Source organism: Sorex araneus, chromosome 2, assembly GCF_027595985.1.
Source record: "Sorex araneus isolate mSorAra2 chromosome 2, mSorAra2.pri, whole genome shotgun sequence".
NCBI classification, from domain to species: Eukaryota; Metazoa; Chordata; class Mammalia; order Eulipotyphla; family Soricidae; genus Sorex; species Sorex araneus.
Window position 1 is genome coordinate 379725169 of NC_073303.1, and position 19627 is coordinate 379744795.

Below are 19627 nucleotides of genomic sequence, written 5' to 3' on the forward strand. Positions count from 1 at the left end.
TCCTGGTGAGCCCGACCTGGTGCAACAGAGCCGTGTGGCCCGTGACTGGGGTCACGGGACCAGCTGGCCGGGGGCACGTGCACCCCGGCCGGAGACACCGCGGTGGGGAAGTGCCGCTGGCGCCAGAGCCCCGGAGAGCGTGCGGGCACGAGCGGACCCTGGGGCCTCGGCCCTGCATGGCCACGCCCCCAGGACCCCCCGCTGCTGGGGCCTGACCTGCAGGGAGTCCTAGGTGCCCCGGGAGGCCGGCCCAGCCAGCCCTGGGGCCCCCGAGAAGCGTCTCCTGAGCTGGCCGGTCCCCCCCGAGAGGTGACCTTTGGTCTTTGTGTCCGGGAGACCCCCCCATCTGCACTGGGGGTCAGCTCAGCCCCGGCCCCCGCACACAGACACACTCTCAGCCCGTAGAACTGGCAGGTTACCCCCGAGCCTTCTCTGCCCCCTCGCTCCTGCCCGGAGTCCTCCCTCTTCTGCTCCTGCCTGGAGTCCTCCCCTTTGCTCCTGCCCGCGACGGTCCTCCCCCTCCTGTCTTATCCTTCCCGCCCTTGTCCGCACAGGGTGCCCAGACCAGCTGGAGTGGACGCGTGGGCAGCTGGCACTCTGCAAGCACAGTCTGGGGCCGCGGCATGGAAGGCTCATGGCCGCAGGCTGCCCGAGTGCCCGGCCCGGCAGACGTCCCTCGGGCCGGGGGCTGCCTGCTCCTGGGCGTGCGGTGGGCGGGGAAGGCAGCCCAGCCCGCGCCCAGGCAGGAAGAAGGTCCGACCAGCTCGAGAACCCCAAGGTGATTTTATTTATTTCAAATTCCAATAGAATGAATATGCTTTATCTAAATATCTTTATCACACAACCGAAACATTGAATTATCTTTTTCAGAAATAGAGTTAAATACATCGATCTAGTTACAAATTCTAATATAAAGAGTACAAAATATAATGTTATAAATTGTATTTTAAAAAAAGAAATACAAACTCTATGGTCTTTTGCATTTTACTGCCTCAGAAGGTAAGTCGTGGAGTGGGGAGGAGGAACATGTCAAGTGCCCGTCCCCCGCGTGCGGGCGGGGGCTCTGTGGGCGCCCCCCCGCCCGGGGCCGGGGGCTTTCTCGGTCTTGCTCAGTGAGTAGAATGTCCTGTGAGGAAACTCGCCGAGTTCCCGGCAGTAAAACACATGTGCTACTTCACGGGCACCTGCAGGGAGAGCCAGGCCGCGCCCACGCCTGCTGCACGCAGGGGGGCCGGGCCCCGTTTCAGGAAGGATGACCTGGCCTGAACACCCGGAGGGCTCCGGCCACACGCAGCCACGGCCCGGCACGAGCCCGAGCGCGGCCCCGCGAGGGCCCGCGGCCCCACCTCGCTCCTGCCCCGGCCCCTTCCTGAGCACCTTGTCAGTAAACCAGTGTCACTCTTGCTCTCAAAAAATAAATAAGCAAATCTGGGGGAACCTCTTAAAGCATGTAATACTTTTCCAAACCGAAAAGGCAAAAACCCACAGGGCCGAGCGTGGGCGTGCGCCCACTACTCCGGGCGCCAACGTCCAGCTCCCGGGGGCCGGGGCGGGGGCGCGGCTGCAGGTGGCGGCTGCCCGGGCGGGGGCTGCAGCAGAGACAAGCGGGCCCTGCACTGCCTGCGCACCGCAGACAGCAACACTGTGACGTTCCTGTTAAGACACAAGGAGACAGCAGATGGGAGGAGGTAGCAGGAGGTCGGTAACAGTCGGGGACTGGCAGGAGGCCCCGCAGGGCTCATCCCAAGTTATCGCAAATTATCGGAAACCAAAGCGCGTCAGGACACGTGGACTAAATAAATAAGGAAACACAAATCATATTAAATACTACGGTTGAGCGGACAAACGCAGAAACACGATGCAACGATGCAACAACGCCGAGGCCGGCGGGGGCCGGCGGGGGGTCCTGGCGCCCGCAGCCCACACGGAACCCTCATGTGTGCGCGCACGTCGGCTGTTCTGCCGGGGCAGGGCCCGCTCAGCTCGGTGGCACAGCTCGACCACGCGAGGTCCATGCGGTCCCCGCCGCGAGGCCGGCCCAGGCTCCGGGACGCAGGCAGGCGTCGTGACCCCTGGGGTGGCCAGAGGGACGGGGCCCCAGGCCCGCTCGGAACGGCGACAAGGCCACGGGTGGCCGGCCTCTGCTCGGACCGGCCCCGTGACACCCACAGGGCAGAGACCACTCGGAGCATCCAGGAGGTGAGTGGAAACGGTGTCTGGACGGAGAGTCGCTCTCACCGGGGCCGCGGTCACAGAGAACCAGCCAGGGCCGCCGTCGGGCGGCAGCGGCCCCGGTGTCAAGTAATGCGGTGACGAGTCGAGTCCGGAAAGGAGCACAAACTAACAACACCAACAGTAACAGTAATAAAAACAACTCGAGGAATCATCGGAACAGGAAAAGCACGTCGGGGGCCGTGTCTGCGCCGGGGTGTTTCACCGAGTCTTCGTGCCCCAGCCTGTCCTCTGCCGAAGCCACAGAGCCGGTGACTGCCGAGGAAACAGTCGCTCTCCCTGGTACTAAAGGTCACGGTCACGTCTGGACTGCAAAATTATTGCTTCTCTGAAAAATATATTCCGCATGCTCATTTCCAATCCGTCACCTGCCTTTACAAAAAATATCTCACAATTAAAAAAAAAAAAAAACCTAGTAAAGCTTTTGCAAAAAATTTCACAGGACGTTTTCATTCAAGGCAGCAGAAACTCTGATGATGCATAAAATCATATGTGCAAAAACTGGACCTCTCAGAGACGGCCACACAGTGTCACGGCACAGGGCGGAGACCCAGCGTCCCGCCTGCACTGCACACGGCTCGGCCTCCCCCTCCACAGAAGGCGCCTCTGCAGGAGTGAAGAAGAGGTATGGAGAGGCCGGCACGGCTGGCCCCAGAGGCGGGGCCCAGGGCCCGGGCAGGGCACCTGTTTGCGGGGCGGCACGGGAGCAGGGGGTCGGGGTGGAGAGCGAAGGCCCCAGAGCACCAGGCCCAGGATCTGTCCCGGGTTCTGCATGGCTGCGGGTCCCCCGGGGGTCCGTGGCTCGGTGGCGGGCGGCCTCCTCCGCAGCCGGCACGGGACGGTCCTGAGTGAGAGTGACCGCGGAGCCGTTCTCTGGGTCTTCCTCGAGCCCCGAGGCTCAGCGGGTGCCGTGGGGGGCGCCTGCCCCCGCGTCCGGACACCGGCACCACGGCCCCAGGCCCCTCTGCAGCGCCCGGGCGGGGGCGGCTCCGCGGGCCGAGGGGCTCCACACCCCCTGCCCGCAGTCTCGTCTTCCAGTGTCTCGGCCCGGCACTCGGGTCTGCCCCGGCCCCGACAGGCAGGGCCAGGCCTGGGCCAGGGGCGCGGGGGCGGGGCGGCCACGCCGAGGCGCGCGGACGCGGGAAGGGTGCCGCGGGGCTGCACGGTGGCCAGCGCCAGGTGGGTGCTCGTCCGGCTCCGTGTCCGAGCGGCGCTGTCCGGCGTGGCGGTCAGAACGGCCTCTCGCCTGGAGAGAGAGAGAAGAGCTCGGGTCAGCCGGGCCCCTCATCCCAGCCCCGCCCAGAAACAAGCCCGGGGCTGGGGGTCACCGCAGCACTGGCGCAGGGCTCGGGGGTCTCGCCCCCGTGCTGGGAGGGACCCGGGCTCCGCCCTCGCCGCATGCCCACTCCCCAGGGCCTCCCCAGGGGCGCGCCCACCCTGGGCCCGTCCAGCAGCGCCCGTGGCCCCGCCCAGGGTCACTCAGCGGCAGCATGGGCCGTGCAGGCAGGGAAGGGCAGTGAGGCCGGCAGGGCCCGCCACGCCCTGCTGTGCGGATGCTCCCTCGCATCCGGCTCGGGGCAGCACACACGGGCACACGGCTCTGCCAGGACCACCCAGACCGCAGCCCGAGTGAGTTAGACGTCTGGCCCCATGGGCGCAGCCACCACCTGCATCTGCCTCCCGGGGCCACAGTGCTCCCGAGCACCTGGCCAAACCATGGTAGCACTGCGGAGGGGACAGCAGGAGCAACCTCTGCACAGGAGTCCCCACCGCAGGCCGTGGCCAGAAGGCGAGGCCACTGGGGACACGGGGAGCAGGCCCGTCGGCGGGGCGGGGGACACGCCTACACCAGCCCCATCTACACCCGCACAACCTCCCAGCACGGCTGGCACCGGAGCCGGCCCCGGCCCCGCTGGCTGCAGGAGACACCCGCAGATGCCGCCGGCACAGGCCTGGCCAGAACCCGAGCACACCGCACCGCCGGAGCTCAACCCTCGGCCCGCATGCCTCACGCTGGCCCGAGCATGGGTGAGCCCGTCTCGCCACGCCGACCCCCAGCTGCTCCCGGCCCCCAGCAGGAAGCCTCGTCCACGCGGTTCCCCTCAAAGCAGTCGCTAACGTGAGAAAGTGCTTCCTGCTCAGCGATGCCTCGAGGAGAGACTGAGCCGCCCGGGCCGGATACGGACGACCCCTGCCCCCCCACACACACACGAGGCCGCGCCCACGCCGTCCCGCCCAGAACCCGTCGGCCGAGCGCCCCCACTGCAGGGCGCTGCTCTCCGGACGCCGCATCAGTCCAGGGCTCTGAGCAGGCGGGACCCCAGGGCTCCGGCCGCTCCAGTGGCCCTGGAGTGCTGAGACCCCAGTGCGTGCACGGCCCGACACCCCCAGCAGCTGGACGCACGGGGAGGTCGTGGGGGCTGGGAGAGCTGACGGCGCCGACCCCAACCCAGGCCTCCGACGACGCAGCTGTTCCAGGAGCAGCGAGGAGCGGGGTCTGTCGTGCCCCCCCTGAGCTCGTGTGGACCCGGGGTAGCCTGGGGGATGGGGCCGGCCCGGGCACGCGGGGAGCTGCCTTCCCACTCAGGGCCCCTGCGGGAGCCGAGACAAGAAAGCAGCGGGGCGGGCGGGCGGGGCCACCCCGAGAGCCCTGGCACGGCCCGAGTGGGAAGGCGGGCAGGAGGGAGTCAGGACCCAGGGGACAGACAGACGGGGCCCCAGAGGCGGGCGGGGAGGCAGCAAGGCCCACACAGGCCAGGCCGGGGCACACGGGCAGGCATAGACGCGTCTCTGGGGCAGGCCGCCCACCTGCGGCCCCCCCTGCTGGCGGCAGACCCTCCAGGGCCGCGAGCACAGACGCCAAGGGCTGCCGCCACGCGGCCACCTCCTGCTCACACCAGAGGCCGGCACCGACCCAGCCCAGTGGCCAAGAAGCACCTCTTGGGGGCCGTGCCCACGGAGCAGAAACTGTGGCCCAGCGCACGGGGTTCAGAAATCCTTCCCCGTGGCTCCGGGTGAGACCCCAAGTTTACTTCAGGAAGGCCACGGAGCACCGTGAGGGGAGCCCTGAATATCCGAACCACAGGCCATGTCCTGGAACAGCAGGGATGGGCCACCCGCGTCCACGTCACCTCAAGGATGGGCCACCTGCATCCACGTCACCTCAGGGACGGGCCACCTGCATCCACGTCACCTCAGGGATGGGCCACCTGCAACCAGGTCACCTCAGGGACGGGCCACCTGCGTCCATGTCACTTCAGGAACAGGCCACCTGCATCCACGTCACCTCAGGGATGGGCCACCTGCATCCATGTCACCTCAGGGACGGGCCACCTGAGACCAGGTCACCTCAGGGACGGGCCACCTGCGTCCATGTCACTTCAGGAACGGGCCACCTGCATCCACGTCACCTCAGGGATGGGCCACCTGCGTCCGTGTCAACTCAGGGATGGGCCACCTGCGTCCACCTCACCTCAGGGACGGGCCACCTGCGTCCACGTTACCTCAAGGATGGGCCACCTGCGTCCACATCACCTCAGGGATGGGCCACCTGCGTCCACGTTACCTCAAGGATGGGCCACCTGCATCCACGTCACCTCAAGGATGGGCCACCTGAGTCCACATCACCTCAGGGATGGGCCACCTGCGTCCGTGTCAACTCAGGGATGGGCCACCTGCGTCCACCTCACCTCAGGGACGGGCCACCTGCATCCACGTCACCTCAGGGACGGGCCACCTGTGTCCACGTCACCTCAGGGATGGGCCACCTGCACCACTGTGACCTCAGGGACAGGCTTACCCATATCCATGTCACCTCAGGGATGGCTCACCTGTGTCTACATCACCTCAGGGACACACCAGAATCCACATTACCTCAGGGACAGGTTCACCCGTCTCTGTGCCACCTCAGGCAGGCTCGCCGCACCCACATCACCTCAGAGAAGGCCCCACCGCCCTGACGGGAATTTCAGAAGAGCCGCAGGCGCAGAACACGGCCCCGTCCTTGCCTCACCCCCTTGCTCTCAGCAAAGCTCCCGCCCATCTCCCGAGAGTCACCTACCACCCAACTTCTTGCACTATGGGCCACCCCACAGGGCCACAGGAATGACGGTGCAGGTCCCAGAAGCGGGACCCAAGGGCCCTGCCCGGAGTCCGGTCTCAGCGCGGCAGCCGCGTCCCTCCGACAGATGGGGCCGGGCCCGCGTGGGACACGCAGCGTCTCCACCCTGCTGTTGCCGCAACAGCTCCTTCCCCTGCCCTGCACCTGCACAGGGGACCCTCAGCCCAGCTGCTGCACCATGAACAGACACTGCGTCCCACCAGGCTCGGGGGCAGGGGACCCCCACCCTAGGCAGCAGAGACGGCCCCAGCTGGGGCAGGAAGAGACGGGGGCGGGGGCAACGCTGAGACGTGGGCCTGGCGGGGCCACGCTGACCCCGAGTCACTGCTGCAGGGAGGGACACGACGGCGGCACCGCAGGCCTGTGCTCGGCCCTGCGATGTGGCCCCACCGCCAGGGGTGACCCTCGGACCCCGACCACGGCGGGGCAAGCAGGCCCCCGTCGAAGCGTGCCACGGAACGTGCCAGCCCCAACCCGCGTCAGGCGTCTGCCCTCTTCCGGAGAGCAGGTTCTCAGGCCCGAGAGGACAGCGGGGGGCACCTGCCTGGCCCACAGCTGGCCCGGCCCAGGTGGCCCCAAGCGGTCAGGCTGGCCCTGGCCTGGGGGCGCGGGGACCACACTGCAGGGCTGCGGCCTCGGGGCATTCCCCGCCTCAGCCCCCAGGAGGCCCCAGGACCCTGGCACGCACTCTGCTGGGGGGGGCAGCAATCCCAGGGGCCGAGTCCACCGGGCCCGCCCGTGCCCGCGCCTGCCTCGCCTCCGGGAGCGCCCGCGGCGCTTACCTCTGTGCTCCAGGGCGGGGCCGCTGGCGCCCCAGCTCTGGTAGAGGGAGGCGAAGTCCTTTGGAATGTAGGTCTTGAAGATGCTGAGGATGTCCAGGCGCTTCTCGGGGCCCTCGGGCGCGGGCGGGGCCGCGGGGGCCGCCTTGCTCCGGGAGCCGCCGCCCGCCTTGGCCGGAGCGTCGCGGGGAGGTAGAGCGGGACCCCCGTCGCCTCTCCCGGGCGGCTGGCCCTGGGGCTGGGGGCTGCATTTGGCTTTCGGGGGCTCCGGGGCGCTGTGCTTGGGCAGGGGCCCCGGGGGCGCGGGGGGGAGCTTCTCCGCGGGCCGCCCGGGGGCCGGGGGCGGGGGCCCCGCGCGGGTGATGACGCCGGGCGTGGGGGGGCCGCCGCGGGGGGCGCCGCTGCCCAGGGCAGGCCCGGCCCGGGTACCGGCCTCGGCCTTGGGCTTGGGCGGGGCGGCGGGCGGCTCGGGCGCGGGGCTGGGCTTGCGCTGGCGGGGTCCCTCGGGGCCGGCGGGCCAGGGCCCCTCCTTGCTCTTGGGCACGGCGGACGCCCCGCCCCTGGGCCCCGCCCCGCCGGGCACTTGCGTGCGGGAGAAGCGGGCGATGGGCAGCGGCTGGCACTCCTTGCCGCCCAGGGCCGGCGGGGGGCCCGTGCGCCCGCTGCGCGCCAGGAACACCAGGTGGTTCCGGATGCTCCGGTGCCCGTTGGGCGGGACCCACTGCGGGGCCACGGCGTGGCAGCTCACGCGGTGCCACAGCCGCTTGTGCATCCAGAGCACTTCGGGGTAGTGAGTCTTGTGGCTGCAGTAGGAGCAGGGGTGCACGGCCAGCGCGGCCTGCAGCGAGGAGGCCAGCTCCCGGGGGCCGCGGCCGCCCCGCGTTGACCTCTCGCTCAGGTCCAGCGGGGCCAGGTCGGGCGCGGCCGCCGGCTCCCTGTCCCCGTCCGGGAAGGGCTCCGCCTTCGGGTCCACGGCGCCGCGGGGCTGCTCGGGCCTCCTGCACGGGTCTCGGCCGTGGCTCCCGAGGAGGGACGCCGTCCGGGCGCGCGGCTCCTTGGGGTCTCTTTCCGCCGAGCTCTTCCCGCCCGGGTGGCTCTGGTCTCCGTTAGAGAGCGCGGCCGGGGCCGCCGCCTCCGAGACGCAGCAGTGACGTGGCTCTGGCCCTGGAGGAGGAAAACGTGAGAGTCGGTCACCATCACTCATCACGGAGCGGACGCGGGACCCGCGGTGGGGGCTTGGCGGGGGAGGTGGCGGCAGCTTGTCCGGGAGCGTCACACAGGACAGCTGTCATCCTAACATCTGGAGACACTTTCCACAGCAGGCGGCTTCCCGCGACGGCCGACAGCCCTCGCTGAGGAGAGGAGATGCAGACGGGGTCCCCCTGGGGCGGCCTGGACGTGGCCCCTCCTCAGGTCCAGGGTGCGAGTTCCAAATGCAATACCACGGGCCTCCCCGTCACCCTCCGTGCGGTGCCCCGGGCACTGCTGGCCCCGCCCTGCGCCTGCACAGGTGACCCCTCAGAGCCGAGCTGTTGCACCACGCACGGACACCGCGTCCCACCAGGCCCGGCTGGGGGTGAGCCAGGCCGAGGGCAGGGCAGAGTGAGAGTCTGAGGGACACCGGGAGGTGCGGTGCTCACAACCTTTACTAAGGATCATGCCTCAGACATGCCCTTTTTACGTGTGGGCAGGGCCTGAGGTATCACCGCTCTGACAGGGGGCAGGAAGTGAAGGTATCACTGCTCACAGGGACAGGAAGCGAAGGTATCACCCCTCTGACAGGGACAGGAAGCGAAGGTATCACCCCTCTGACAGGGACAGGAAGCGAAGGTATCACCCCTCTGACAGGGACAGGAAGTGAAGGTATCACCGCTCTGACAGGGACAGGAAGTGAAGGTATCACTGCTCTGACAGGGATAGAAACTGAAGGTATCACTGCTCTGACAGGCAGACTGCTGTTCTGACAGGGAACAGGAAGTGAAACCATCTCTGTTTTGATGGGACAGGAAGTGAAGGTATCACTGCTCTGACGGGGACAGGAAGTGAAGGTATCACCCCTCTGACAGGGAAGGTATCACTGCTCTGACAGGGACAGGAAGCGAAGGTATCACCCCTCTGACAGGGACAGGAAGCGAAGGTATCACCCCTCTGACAGGGACAGGAAGAGAAGGTATCACCCCTCTGACAGGGACAGGAAGTGAAGGTATCACCGTTCTGACAGGGACAGGAAGTGAAGGGATCACTGCTCTGACGGGGCAGGAAGTGAAGGTATCACCCCTCTGACAAGGACAGGAAGCGAAGGGATCACCGCTCTGACAGGGACAGGAAGCGAAGGGATCACCGCTCTGACAGGGACAGGAAGCGAAGGTATCACCACTCTGACAGGGATAGAAACTGAAGGTATCACTGCTCTGACAGGCAGACTGCTGTTCTGACAGGGAACAGGAAGTGAAACCATCTCTGTTCTGATGGGACAGGAAGTGAAGGTATCACCGCTCTGACAGGGACAGGAAGTGAAACCGTATCTGGTCTGACAGGAGACAGGAAGTGAAACCATATCTGGTCTGACAGGGGCAGGAAGTGAAACCATTTTTGCTCTGACAGGGACAGGAAGTGAAACCATTTTTGCTCTGACAGACAGAAAGTGAAGCCATTACTACACAGAGGACAGGAAGTGAAACCATCTCTGTTCCTACGGGGGAAGAGAAAGTGAAGCCATACAGCCCTGATAGAGGAGAGGAAGTGAAGCCATAGTGCCCTGACAGGAGACAGGTAGTGACAGTATCCCCATACAGACAGGACAGGAAGTGAAGCCACTGCTGCAGACAGGAACAGAAAGTACAGGCATCACTGCACACACGGGACAGGAAGCCAAGCCACCACTGCTCTACGGGGCCCGGGTGTGACGACATCACTGCTCTGACAGGGACACAAAACCACAGCTGCTCTGACAGAGGACAGGAAGTAACGCGATCACTGCACTGACAGGGACAGGAACTGAAGCCACTGCCACACAGAGAACAGAAGTGAAGCCCTCACTGCTCTGAGCGGGAAGTGGAGCCATCACTGTACTGTCAGGGACAGAAAGGGAAGCCACCGTTGCTCTGACAGGAGACAGGAAGTGAAGCCGCCACAGCATGACAGGGGACAGGAAGAGGAGCCATCATGCATGACAGGGGACAGGAAGAGCAGCTATTGTGCATGACAGGGGACAGGACGAGGAGCCATTATGCATGACAGGGGACAGGAAGAGGAGCTATCATGCCTGACAGCAGACAGGAAGAGGAGCCATCATGCATGACAGGGGACAGGACAAGAAGCCATCTGCATGACAGTGAACATGAAGAGGAGCCATCATGCATGACACGGGACACAAAGAGGAGCCACCATGCATGACAGGGGACATAAAGAGGAGCCATCATGCATGACAGGGGACATGAAGAGGAGCCACCATGCATGACAGAGGACATGAAGAGGAGCCATCATGCATGACAGGGGACATGAAGAGGAGCCATCATGCATGATAGGGGACAGGACAAGGAGCCATCATGCATAGCAGCAGACAAGAAGAGGAGCCATCATGCATGACAGGGGACATGAAGAGGAGCCACCATGCATGACAGGGGACATGAAGAGGAGCCATCATGCATGCAGGGGACAGGAAGAGGAGCCATCATGCACGCAGGGGACTGGAAGAGGAGTCATCATGCATGACAGGGACAGGAAGAGGAGCCATCATGCATGACAGGGGACATGAAGAGGAGCCATCATTGAGCATGATAGGGGACAGGACAAGGAGCCATGATGCATGACAGCAGACAGGAAGAGGAGCCATCGTGCATGACAGGGGACAGGAAGAGGAGCCACCATGCATGACAGGGGACATGAAGAGGAGCCATCACGCATGCAGGAGACAGGAAGAGGAGCCATCATGCATGCAGGGGACAGGAAGAGGAGCCATCATGCACGCAGGGGACTGGAAGAGGAGTCATCATGCATGACAGGGACAGGAAGAGGAGCCATCATGCATGACAGGGGACATGAAGAGGAGCCATCATTGAGCATGATAGGGGACAGGACAAGGAGCCATGATGCATGACAGCAGACAGGAAGAGGAGCCATCGTGCATGACAGGGGACAGGAAGAGGAGCCACCATGCATGACAGGGGACATGAAGAGGAGCCATCACGCATGCAGGAGACAGGAAGAGGAGCCATCATGCATACAGGAGACAGGAAGAGGAGCCATCATGCATGCAGGGGACAGGACGAGGAGTCATCATGCATGACAGCAGACAGGACGAGGAGCCATCATGCATGAGAGCAGACAGGACGAGGAGCCATCATGCATGAGAGCAGACAGGAAGAGCCATCATGCATGACAGGGAAAATGAAAAGGAGCCATGATGCATGCAGGAGACAGGATGAGGAGCCATCATGCATGACAGAAGATAGGACAAGGAGCCATTACGCATGACGGGACAGGAAGAGGAACCCCTACTGCATGCAGGGGACAAAAGTGAAGTCTGTGCTGCACGACAGGCAGCTGAGAGAGTGGCAGGACACCCCGGTGCACAGAGCCCTGCCTCCCTCCATACCCAGCAAGCCTCTCCCAGGCTCTCTCACACCTCCAGGAAGAGCCCTGCGCAGAGAATGGCTTCAGATGCGCACAGCACAGGAGGCAGGGGGCACTTGGGCACCACGATGCCCCCGAGTCCCCTGGGGGGGTGTATCCAACACCCCCCAGATAGGGGTAGAGGAAGAGGACCAATGCCCTGAGTAGGACCTGTCACCCCCTGCTCTCAGCTCCACGCACCTCGGTAGCCTGCCCCACAGGTACACTGCAGCCTGGGCCCACACCTGGCCAAAGTGCTCCAGCCCTCTGTGCCCATGAGGGAGGAGGCTCACAGCATCCCAGCAGCAACCACTGTCTAATACACCTACTCCCAACCCCAGGAGACAGGCCAGGATGGAGCCAAGAACAGCTCGGGGAGGGACCCCAAGACCGATGTGCCTGTCCCCACAACGAACAGAGAGAGAAACAAGGCAATACCCTAAAGGCATAGAACAAAAAAATCCAATTAACCAAGGGATTCAAACATTCCTAGCCTTAATCCTAGAAGACACTGAAAAAGCAAAGAAGCAAAGACAGACATTTCATGCTTACCACCTGGAGGAAGGAACAACTTTAATGTTAAAACGTTCATATACCCCAAGGCAATCAACAGACACAACTAAATCCCTATCAAAATCTCAAAGGCAACTTTCAAAGACACAGCAGAAAGAATCCTAGTTCGTACAGGATCATGAAAACCCGAAGAGCAAAGAAACGTCAAGGAAGAATGCTGGAAGCACCGTGCCAACTACCTTATAAAGCTGTGAGAATAAAAATGGCACGGCATCAGCAAAAAGACACGACCAATGAAATAAAACAGGGAGCCCAGAAATAAAGCCAGATGTATCAGCACATGTATAACAAAATAAAGGAAATAAAGAAAATAGGAAACAGATCCATTGATGAATTGTGCCAGAAAAAAGTAAGAGCCACAAGCATAGACATTTACCACACTTCCACCAGTACGGAATACTATCCCGGGGTGACGGCTGAACCCAAAGCATCACCTTCCAAGAACTTGTCCTCCCCTTTGTGTCATCTCACGGGGGGCCCACTAGAGTTGACCCTAAACACAGCCACTACAAAATACAAGTGAACCACTGTAGCACTGTCATCCCGTTGTTCATCAATTTGCTCAAGCGGGCACCAGTAACATCTTCATTGTGAGACTTGTTACTGTTTTTGGCATATCGGATACACCACGAAGAGCTTGCCAGGCTCTGCCATGGGGAGCTTGCCAGGCTCTGCCGTGCAGGCAAGATACTCTCAGTAACTTCCCGGGCTCTCCAAGAGGGACGGAAGAATCGAACCCGGGTGAGCCGCATGCAAGGCAAATGCCCTACCCACTGTGCTATCTCTCCAGTTATCAAACTAATAGGAGACACCAAGAGTGGGAAAATGTCACATGCTTATGGGCTGGAAAAAATAACAATGTGAAAATGCCCAGTGTCCCCCCGCAGCCCAGGGGGCCGAGTAGCGGAGACAAAGAGCAGCTCTAAAGCCTTCGTGACAGCCCCCCCGCCCCCCGCCAGACTAGCCACACACCATCACACTTCCAGGCCTCGTAACGACCAGGACAGCCAGAAGCAAGCGGGCTGAAAGGCGCCCACGGGCATCACTGGGGAAGGACAGCAACGCCGGGTCCTCACGCGGCTTTGGACGCGGTCAGGAAGAAGGGGTCCAGACTGCAGGCAGCCGCCGTCCCCCTCGGACACCCAGTCACTGGGGACGCGTGGAGCCCTGACAGCCACACAAACAGGAAGCAGGCCAAAGCTCCCAGACGGCGGCGGAGACCACATGGGGCCCGGAAGCTTGCTCGGGGGACAGGGCCCAGGAGGGCACAAAGGACAGCCAGAGAGTGGACAGCCAGCCCCTCTTGGGGCGACCCGCCTGTCTCGGGAGTGATGCTGCCTCTGGCCGGGGATCCCCACCCACCCCAGATCCTCCCGCCCGTCCTGGGCAGCCCCGGAGACGGGGTCTCGGGGAACTGGAACATGCGGATGGCACGACCTGCCAGCCATGTGGCGGACAAGTTTTCCATTTGCTTATCCAGAAGCACAAAACCCAGGCCCTACAGGTGTGGAAATGCACGACCCCCGAAAGAGGAGAGAGCAAGTACCAGCGGTGTCCGGGTGTGAGGTCACAGACTGGCCCAGGGGGCGGCCCTACCGCAGCTGGCACAGCGGACAGGCCTCGGCGCAGTGTGGGACGTGGCCACCAGGTGGCGCCCACACCCCAGGCAGGACCGGCTCTCATGGGCACCACAGCATCACCAGGGATGCCCCGGGCTTTCCTCTGCGCCCTGCGGGTCTTCACCGGGATTCCCGGACAGCGGCACGGAGCAACTTTCAGTAAAGGCGCAAACTCAGAGGCAGTCCCAGCGCCCTGTGCTTCAGGGTCACCACGGAGTGACGTCCAGCTTCTGGAAAATTCACTTGACTGAAACGCTTCGGCCACTTAACAACTCGCTTGAAAGTATCTTCCAGGGTGTTCCGGGGTCTTCTCCAGGATGACGGTGTGATCCCAGGAGATAGGCCTGCCCACGGCCATGACACGGTCTTCCCCTGCCCACTCCGAGCCAGCAGCCGGGTAGCATCCACTCACCAGAGGCCCCGCCCACAGGCCCTGTGGCCAGCTCTCCAACGCCCAGGAGTGGGGGCCGGGAGCTGTGTCTGAACCACCCCCACCCTCCCGGGGCACACACAGCCCAGGGGGAGCCGTCACAGGCCCCTGCTCCTGTGGGACCCCCGGCCCGAAGGCAACTGAGTGGCCGTCAAGCGGAGCCTGACCTGGCGGGCAGGGACAGGGACAGGGCAGGGGCAAGGGGAGGGGAGGATGAGCGTCCTGCTGCCCTCGAGCACCCCTCCCTCCTCTGCAGGCGGGGGGCTGCTCACGCCCTGCCCCGTCTGTCTGTCACCTCTGGGTCTCAGTGCCCCGCTCCTGACGCGTGTCTACACCAGCTGGGCATGGGAAGCTGCGGCCGGCATCGCTGCCGTGCTTCCGGGAGCCCCTCGGAGCAGGGCCCAGCGTCCACCAGCCCAGAAGTTCTGCCGAGGCAGGCGGGGAGGGAGCTGGGGCAGAGGCGAGGGCCGCGGGTCAGACTGCCCACTCCCGCCACACCCCGCCCAGCCACACTCGGCTCCATGCAAGTGCAGACACTGGGGCCTCCGGTGGGTCGTCTGCTCTGTTCCCACAAGCCCGTCACTCACCCCCGTGGGCAGTGTGGACACTGGGATTTCTGACGGGTAGCAGGGAGGCGTTTCCAGACCAATACTCAGAGCGTGGCGTGTGCGTATCTCCGCACACGTGTGTGCACTTGTACGACCCACGTGTACGACTGCATGTCCTGCTCCAACGCACTGCCTATGTCACATGCAGGCAATGCACATGGTTATGTGCATGCACATGCTACCGTTTCCTGTGAGACTCATCGTTTGGGGCAGGAGACCCACAGAGCTGGCTGCATCGCTCAAGGGACAGGGATGTCCCTGAGCCTTACGAACCCGGGCCCACAGTCACTGCAGGTGACAGGGCCCAGAGCTGAGACTAGGGAGCACAGAGGAAGGAAGACTGGCAGAGCACATGAGAACATATGAGCATGTGTGTGAGCACAAGCACATGAGCAGGTATGAGGGCATGTGTGTGAGCACCTGTGTATGAGCATGTGCATGAGCACTATGAGCACCCGTGCATTGGGAACATTTATGTGGGCACGTGTGACACGTGAAAACGAGTATGTAAGTAGATGTATGAGCATATAAGCACATGTGAGCATCTGAGTATGTGTGTGAGCACGTCTGCGCATATGTATATGTGTAGGTATAAGTACGAGCACTGTGAGAGCACTGTGAGCATTATGTGAGCATATGTCTCTGTGCACTACGTGGGCCCTGCTGCAAGCAGCCAATAAACACGCCTCCTTCACACTGGGCGTGCGTGTGATGCCCACGGAGCTGAGGCCTCCCGCCAACCCCTGCACTCGAGGGCCTGCCCCTCCCATCCCTACCTGGGGGGACCCTGCCTCTGCAGGGCTGCAGGGGGCTGTGCTGAGAATTCTGGGCACAGGAAGTGTCACTTCAGCTCCAAAACACAGCTCTCGGGGCTGGAGTGATAGCACAGCGGGTAGGGCGTTTGCCTTGCACGTGGCCGACCCGGGTTTGATTCCCAGCATCCCATATGGTCCCCCGAGCACTGCCAGGAGTAACTCCTGAGTACAGAGCCGGGAGTAACCCCTGTGCAACGCTGGGTGTGACCCAAAAAAGAAAAAAAAAAAACTTTCATGCCGCGTGGCCACGCCGGGCCTGCCCAGGGCTCGGGGACTCATCCTGGGGGCGTAAGCACCCTCTGCGCCCAGGGGCACACTCTGACCCACTGCTGACCCACGGCACCGGGGTCTGCACTCCCCCACCAGAGGCCCAGGGAGGACAGAGCCTCCTCCCAGAGTCCCATGACACGCGGTGACGGCACCGTCAGCAGACACGGCGGGCGCTGAGGTGCTGATGTGACCCCCCAGCACTGCGCGTCACGGACCACGCAGCAGCTCAGCATCGAAGCCCCTCTGCTGTCACATGCACGGAAGCAATGACACACGTGTGCACACAGGGGCGGCCGTGGGGCCTCCCACCGAGCCCCCACCTTCCCCCAGGCAGCAGCTCAGGAACTGCGGACTGACACTGCAAGGGGAAAACACGCACGCTGTAGGTCAGAACCAGGCCGGGCCGTTCTGAGCTGGGGTGTGTCTCCAGAACCTTCTTCCCTGGGCGTGGTCCAGCCCCCCAGCCCTGCACATACGCGGTGCCCCGGATCCCAGGAGCGAGCCCCGTGTGGGAGCGGCCCGCCGGGCTCGGAAGCACCGGCTTCATCTAGCGCCGTGGCGGGCGGCGTCTCTCAGGACCCGGGTCGGGCAGGAACCTCGCCCTCTCGCCACCCGACTTTCCCTTCGCACCGCTGAGGTGTCCCCAATACTGTTCTTTCGCTTGGCAAAGCCGACTTTTCCCCTCAGAGAGCAGCGTGGCTCCTGCGGAGCCGCCCTGTGCTGACGCTGCGTGAGGGCAGACAACGCCTCCTCAGCCCGGCCCTCCTGAGGAGCTGGGGACCCCGAGGAGCTCAGGGACCCTGAGGCGTGAGGAAAGCGGGTGCTGGGAGGGCAGACAACGCCTCCTCAGCCCGGCCCTCCTGAGGAGTTCGGGGACCCCGAGGAGACGGCGTGAGGAAACGGGTGTTGGAACGGGCGGGGGCATGGCCGGTGTGCCAGGGGAGGCCCGCGGTGCCTCCTCCCACTGACCGGCAGCCAGCAGGTCCCAGGACTCGCCACGTGCCGGAGGGATCAGAGGCGGCTCCATCAGACACTGCGGGTCTTCCTGGGGCAGCAGACACGGCCGGGGTGGGAGCAAAGGACAGTGGGGAGGGCATCTGCCTGGCACAGACTGGCCCGGGTTCGATCCCTGGGATACGGCTGCCCGAGCCAGTCAGGAGTGATCCCTGAGCACTGCTGGGTGTGGCAAAAACCGAGTCACTCCTTTCCCTTTGTTCCACCACCTCGGTCACACCGGCCGAGGCGGCTCCCGAGTGGCCGGGCCTCGGCCAGTTCTCAGGAGCAGCAGGCCTCGGGGCAGGAGTCTGCTCCCCAGACCCTGGCAGGGACGGGCACCCCCGTCCTGGCGCACCAGGGCTGGCCACGGAGCCACCCGGGTGCTTCCCCCGAGAGCCACGGGCCACAGCCCCGGGTTAAGGTTTCTCCTGCCAAATTCACTAAACACCCGGAGGGGGAGGGGAGTAAGTCAGTAAACTGGGATTGAGACAACAAGTCAAGGTAACAAGGACGGAACAGTAGCCGCCCGGTGGGGTCCACCTTGGCCAGGGGCCCAGCCTGTCACTTTCACACACAAACATACAATCCCACTAACACACCCCGCACACATGCACTCCCCTCACACACGCTCAGGCTCCATGTGCTTGTAAACAGCACTCATGCATGGCTTGAATGACATACATGGGTACACTCACACATACAGGCACATGCATGTACACTCATGTACACATGCACTCCACATGCATCCATACACACAAACCATGTGCACATGACTAATGACACACACAAACATATACTCTACACATATACAACATTCAGATATATTCCTGCACACGTGTATGCAGAAACGTGCATGCAGACATGTGTAGCTTTAATAAAAACATGCACTGGCGAATATACTCATACATACCAGCATTCACATGTACATTCCTACTCACACAAAACACATATGTACTTAACACAGATCACATGTGTACATGAAATTAATGATAATATATACATGTATATAGAAACCACACATGTAGCTTTAATGATACACATACATGAACTCATGCATATACCCACACGTGTACTCTTACATGCATTCATACACACATGTATGCCGACATGGTCTATATATGCACACAAATCACATGTGTACTTAGCTTTAGTGACACATACATGGATACATCCTACACATACACACTCATGTCATACATGATTCCCTATGTACGAGTGGGCACACAGAAACCACATGCACATGTGTTTCATGTAACAGGCATTTACACACATGTAGTCAAGTATCGAGCCCACGTATGACCACTGCTACACTCAAAATGCATTCCTACACGTCTGAATCACACATGCATGTGTATACACATTCTCATACATACCAACCACACAGCACCTAATACAGCCACACTCAGACCTACACACGCGTGCTCACACACATGTGCTCTCACACACACGTGTTCCTGCTCAGAAACAGATGCCGGGTGAAGAGGCAGCATCTCCCCCGTCTGGCAGAAGCAACTGCCTCCCGGGGTCCCTCGTGCCTCCAGGAAGAGCTTTTCCGACCCCAAGTGGTGCTGGAGGGCTCCCGGGGGACCCCGCAGAGCAGGGCCTGTGGGGCAGTGCGGCCCTGACCTGCCGCCTGACTGGGCTCTGACTTTCCCTCAGCCCGCCCGGATACGCCCGTCAGCCCGGAACCTTCCCCCCACACGTCAGCCCGGAACCTTCCCCCCACACGTCAGCCCGGAACCTTCCCCCCTGGCCTCAGCCCAGACCGTCCCCGGCAGCTGCAGGCTGGCGGTGCTCAGGCCACAGGCAGGGCAGAGGGGCGGGGCTGGGGGCAAGGAGCCACCAGGGCCTGAGTGACCGTACCCACGGGCGGCCAGGGGTCAGGGGTCCCACACGGCAGCTGGCCACGGGCGGGTCCCTGGACCTCACTCTCGAGACACTGAGTATCACCCAGGCTCTGCTGCTGCCTGTGGCCCTCGGGCAACGGTGGGCCTGAACCGCGTCCCCCAAAGCCACCTGCGCGGCACCGCAGCATAAGGGGTCCAGCGCCCCACTCCTCCGGGGCACCCCACCCCCACCCGCTGCACCTCCCGGAACCTTCCGCCCAGCAGCACCGGGGAGGGCCCTCCCTGGGACACCTGCCGCGGGAGCAGAAACCACACGGGGCCCAGACGGCGAACAAAGCGGCAGGAAGGGTCTGACCCGTCTGACCCCCGCCCGCACCCGGGGCCAGGCCCTGTGCCCCGAGATCTCGGGCGCTGCCCCCGCCCGCAGCCCTGAACTGCTCATGCCGCCCGCACTGGGCCTGGGGCGAGACCCAGGCCGGGCCCCAGCCCCGTGGGTGACCCGCTCGCTCGCCCGGGCTCCCGACTTCTCTCGGCCCCTCCAGCCCAGCCCAGAGCTGCCGGCCCAGAGCGCTCCAGGCCTCGACACACAGCGACGGCGGCTCCTCCAGCGGGTGACTGCAGGGGCCGGGCCCTCCCCGTGGTGGCAGCGCCCGGGCGACTGTGCACGCGAGGCCGAGGACACGGCACGAGGCCAAGCTGCAGACGGACGCCAACTGGGGGCCGC

The 19627-nt window shown here is 63.3% G+C and overlaps 1 protein-coding gene across 8 annotated transcripts in view; it reads right to left on the reverse strand.

The window, feature by feature from the left end:
- Positions 1-764: 764 nt before the first annotated feature.
- Positions 765-19627, reverse strand: part of ZNF516 (zinc finger protein 516) — a 48143-nt gene continuing 29280 nt past the window's right edge. For all 8 annotated transcript variants that reach the window (XM_055126863.1, XM_055126861.1, XM_055126862.1 and 5 more), the window contains exons 3-4: positions 7135-8295; positions 765-3478 (exon numbers count right to left, since the gene is read on the reverse strand). In XM_055126863.1, the coding sequence (XP_054982838.1) occupies positions 3462-3478; positions 7135-8295 (1178 nt within the window). In that variant the 3' untranslated portion in view covers positions 765-3461. The remainder of the gene's footprint in view (positions 3479-7134; positions 8296-19627) is intronic.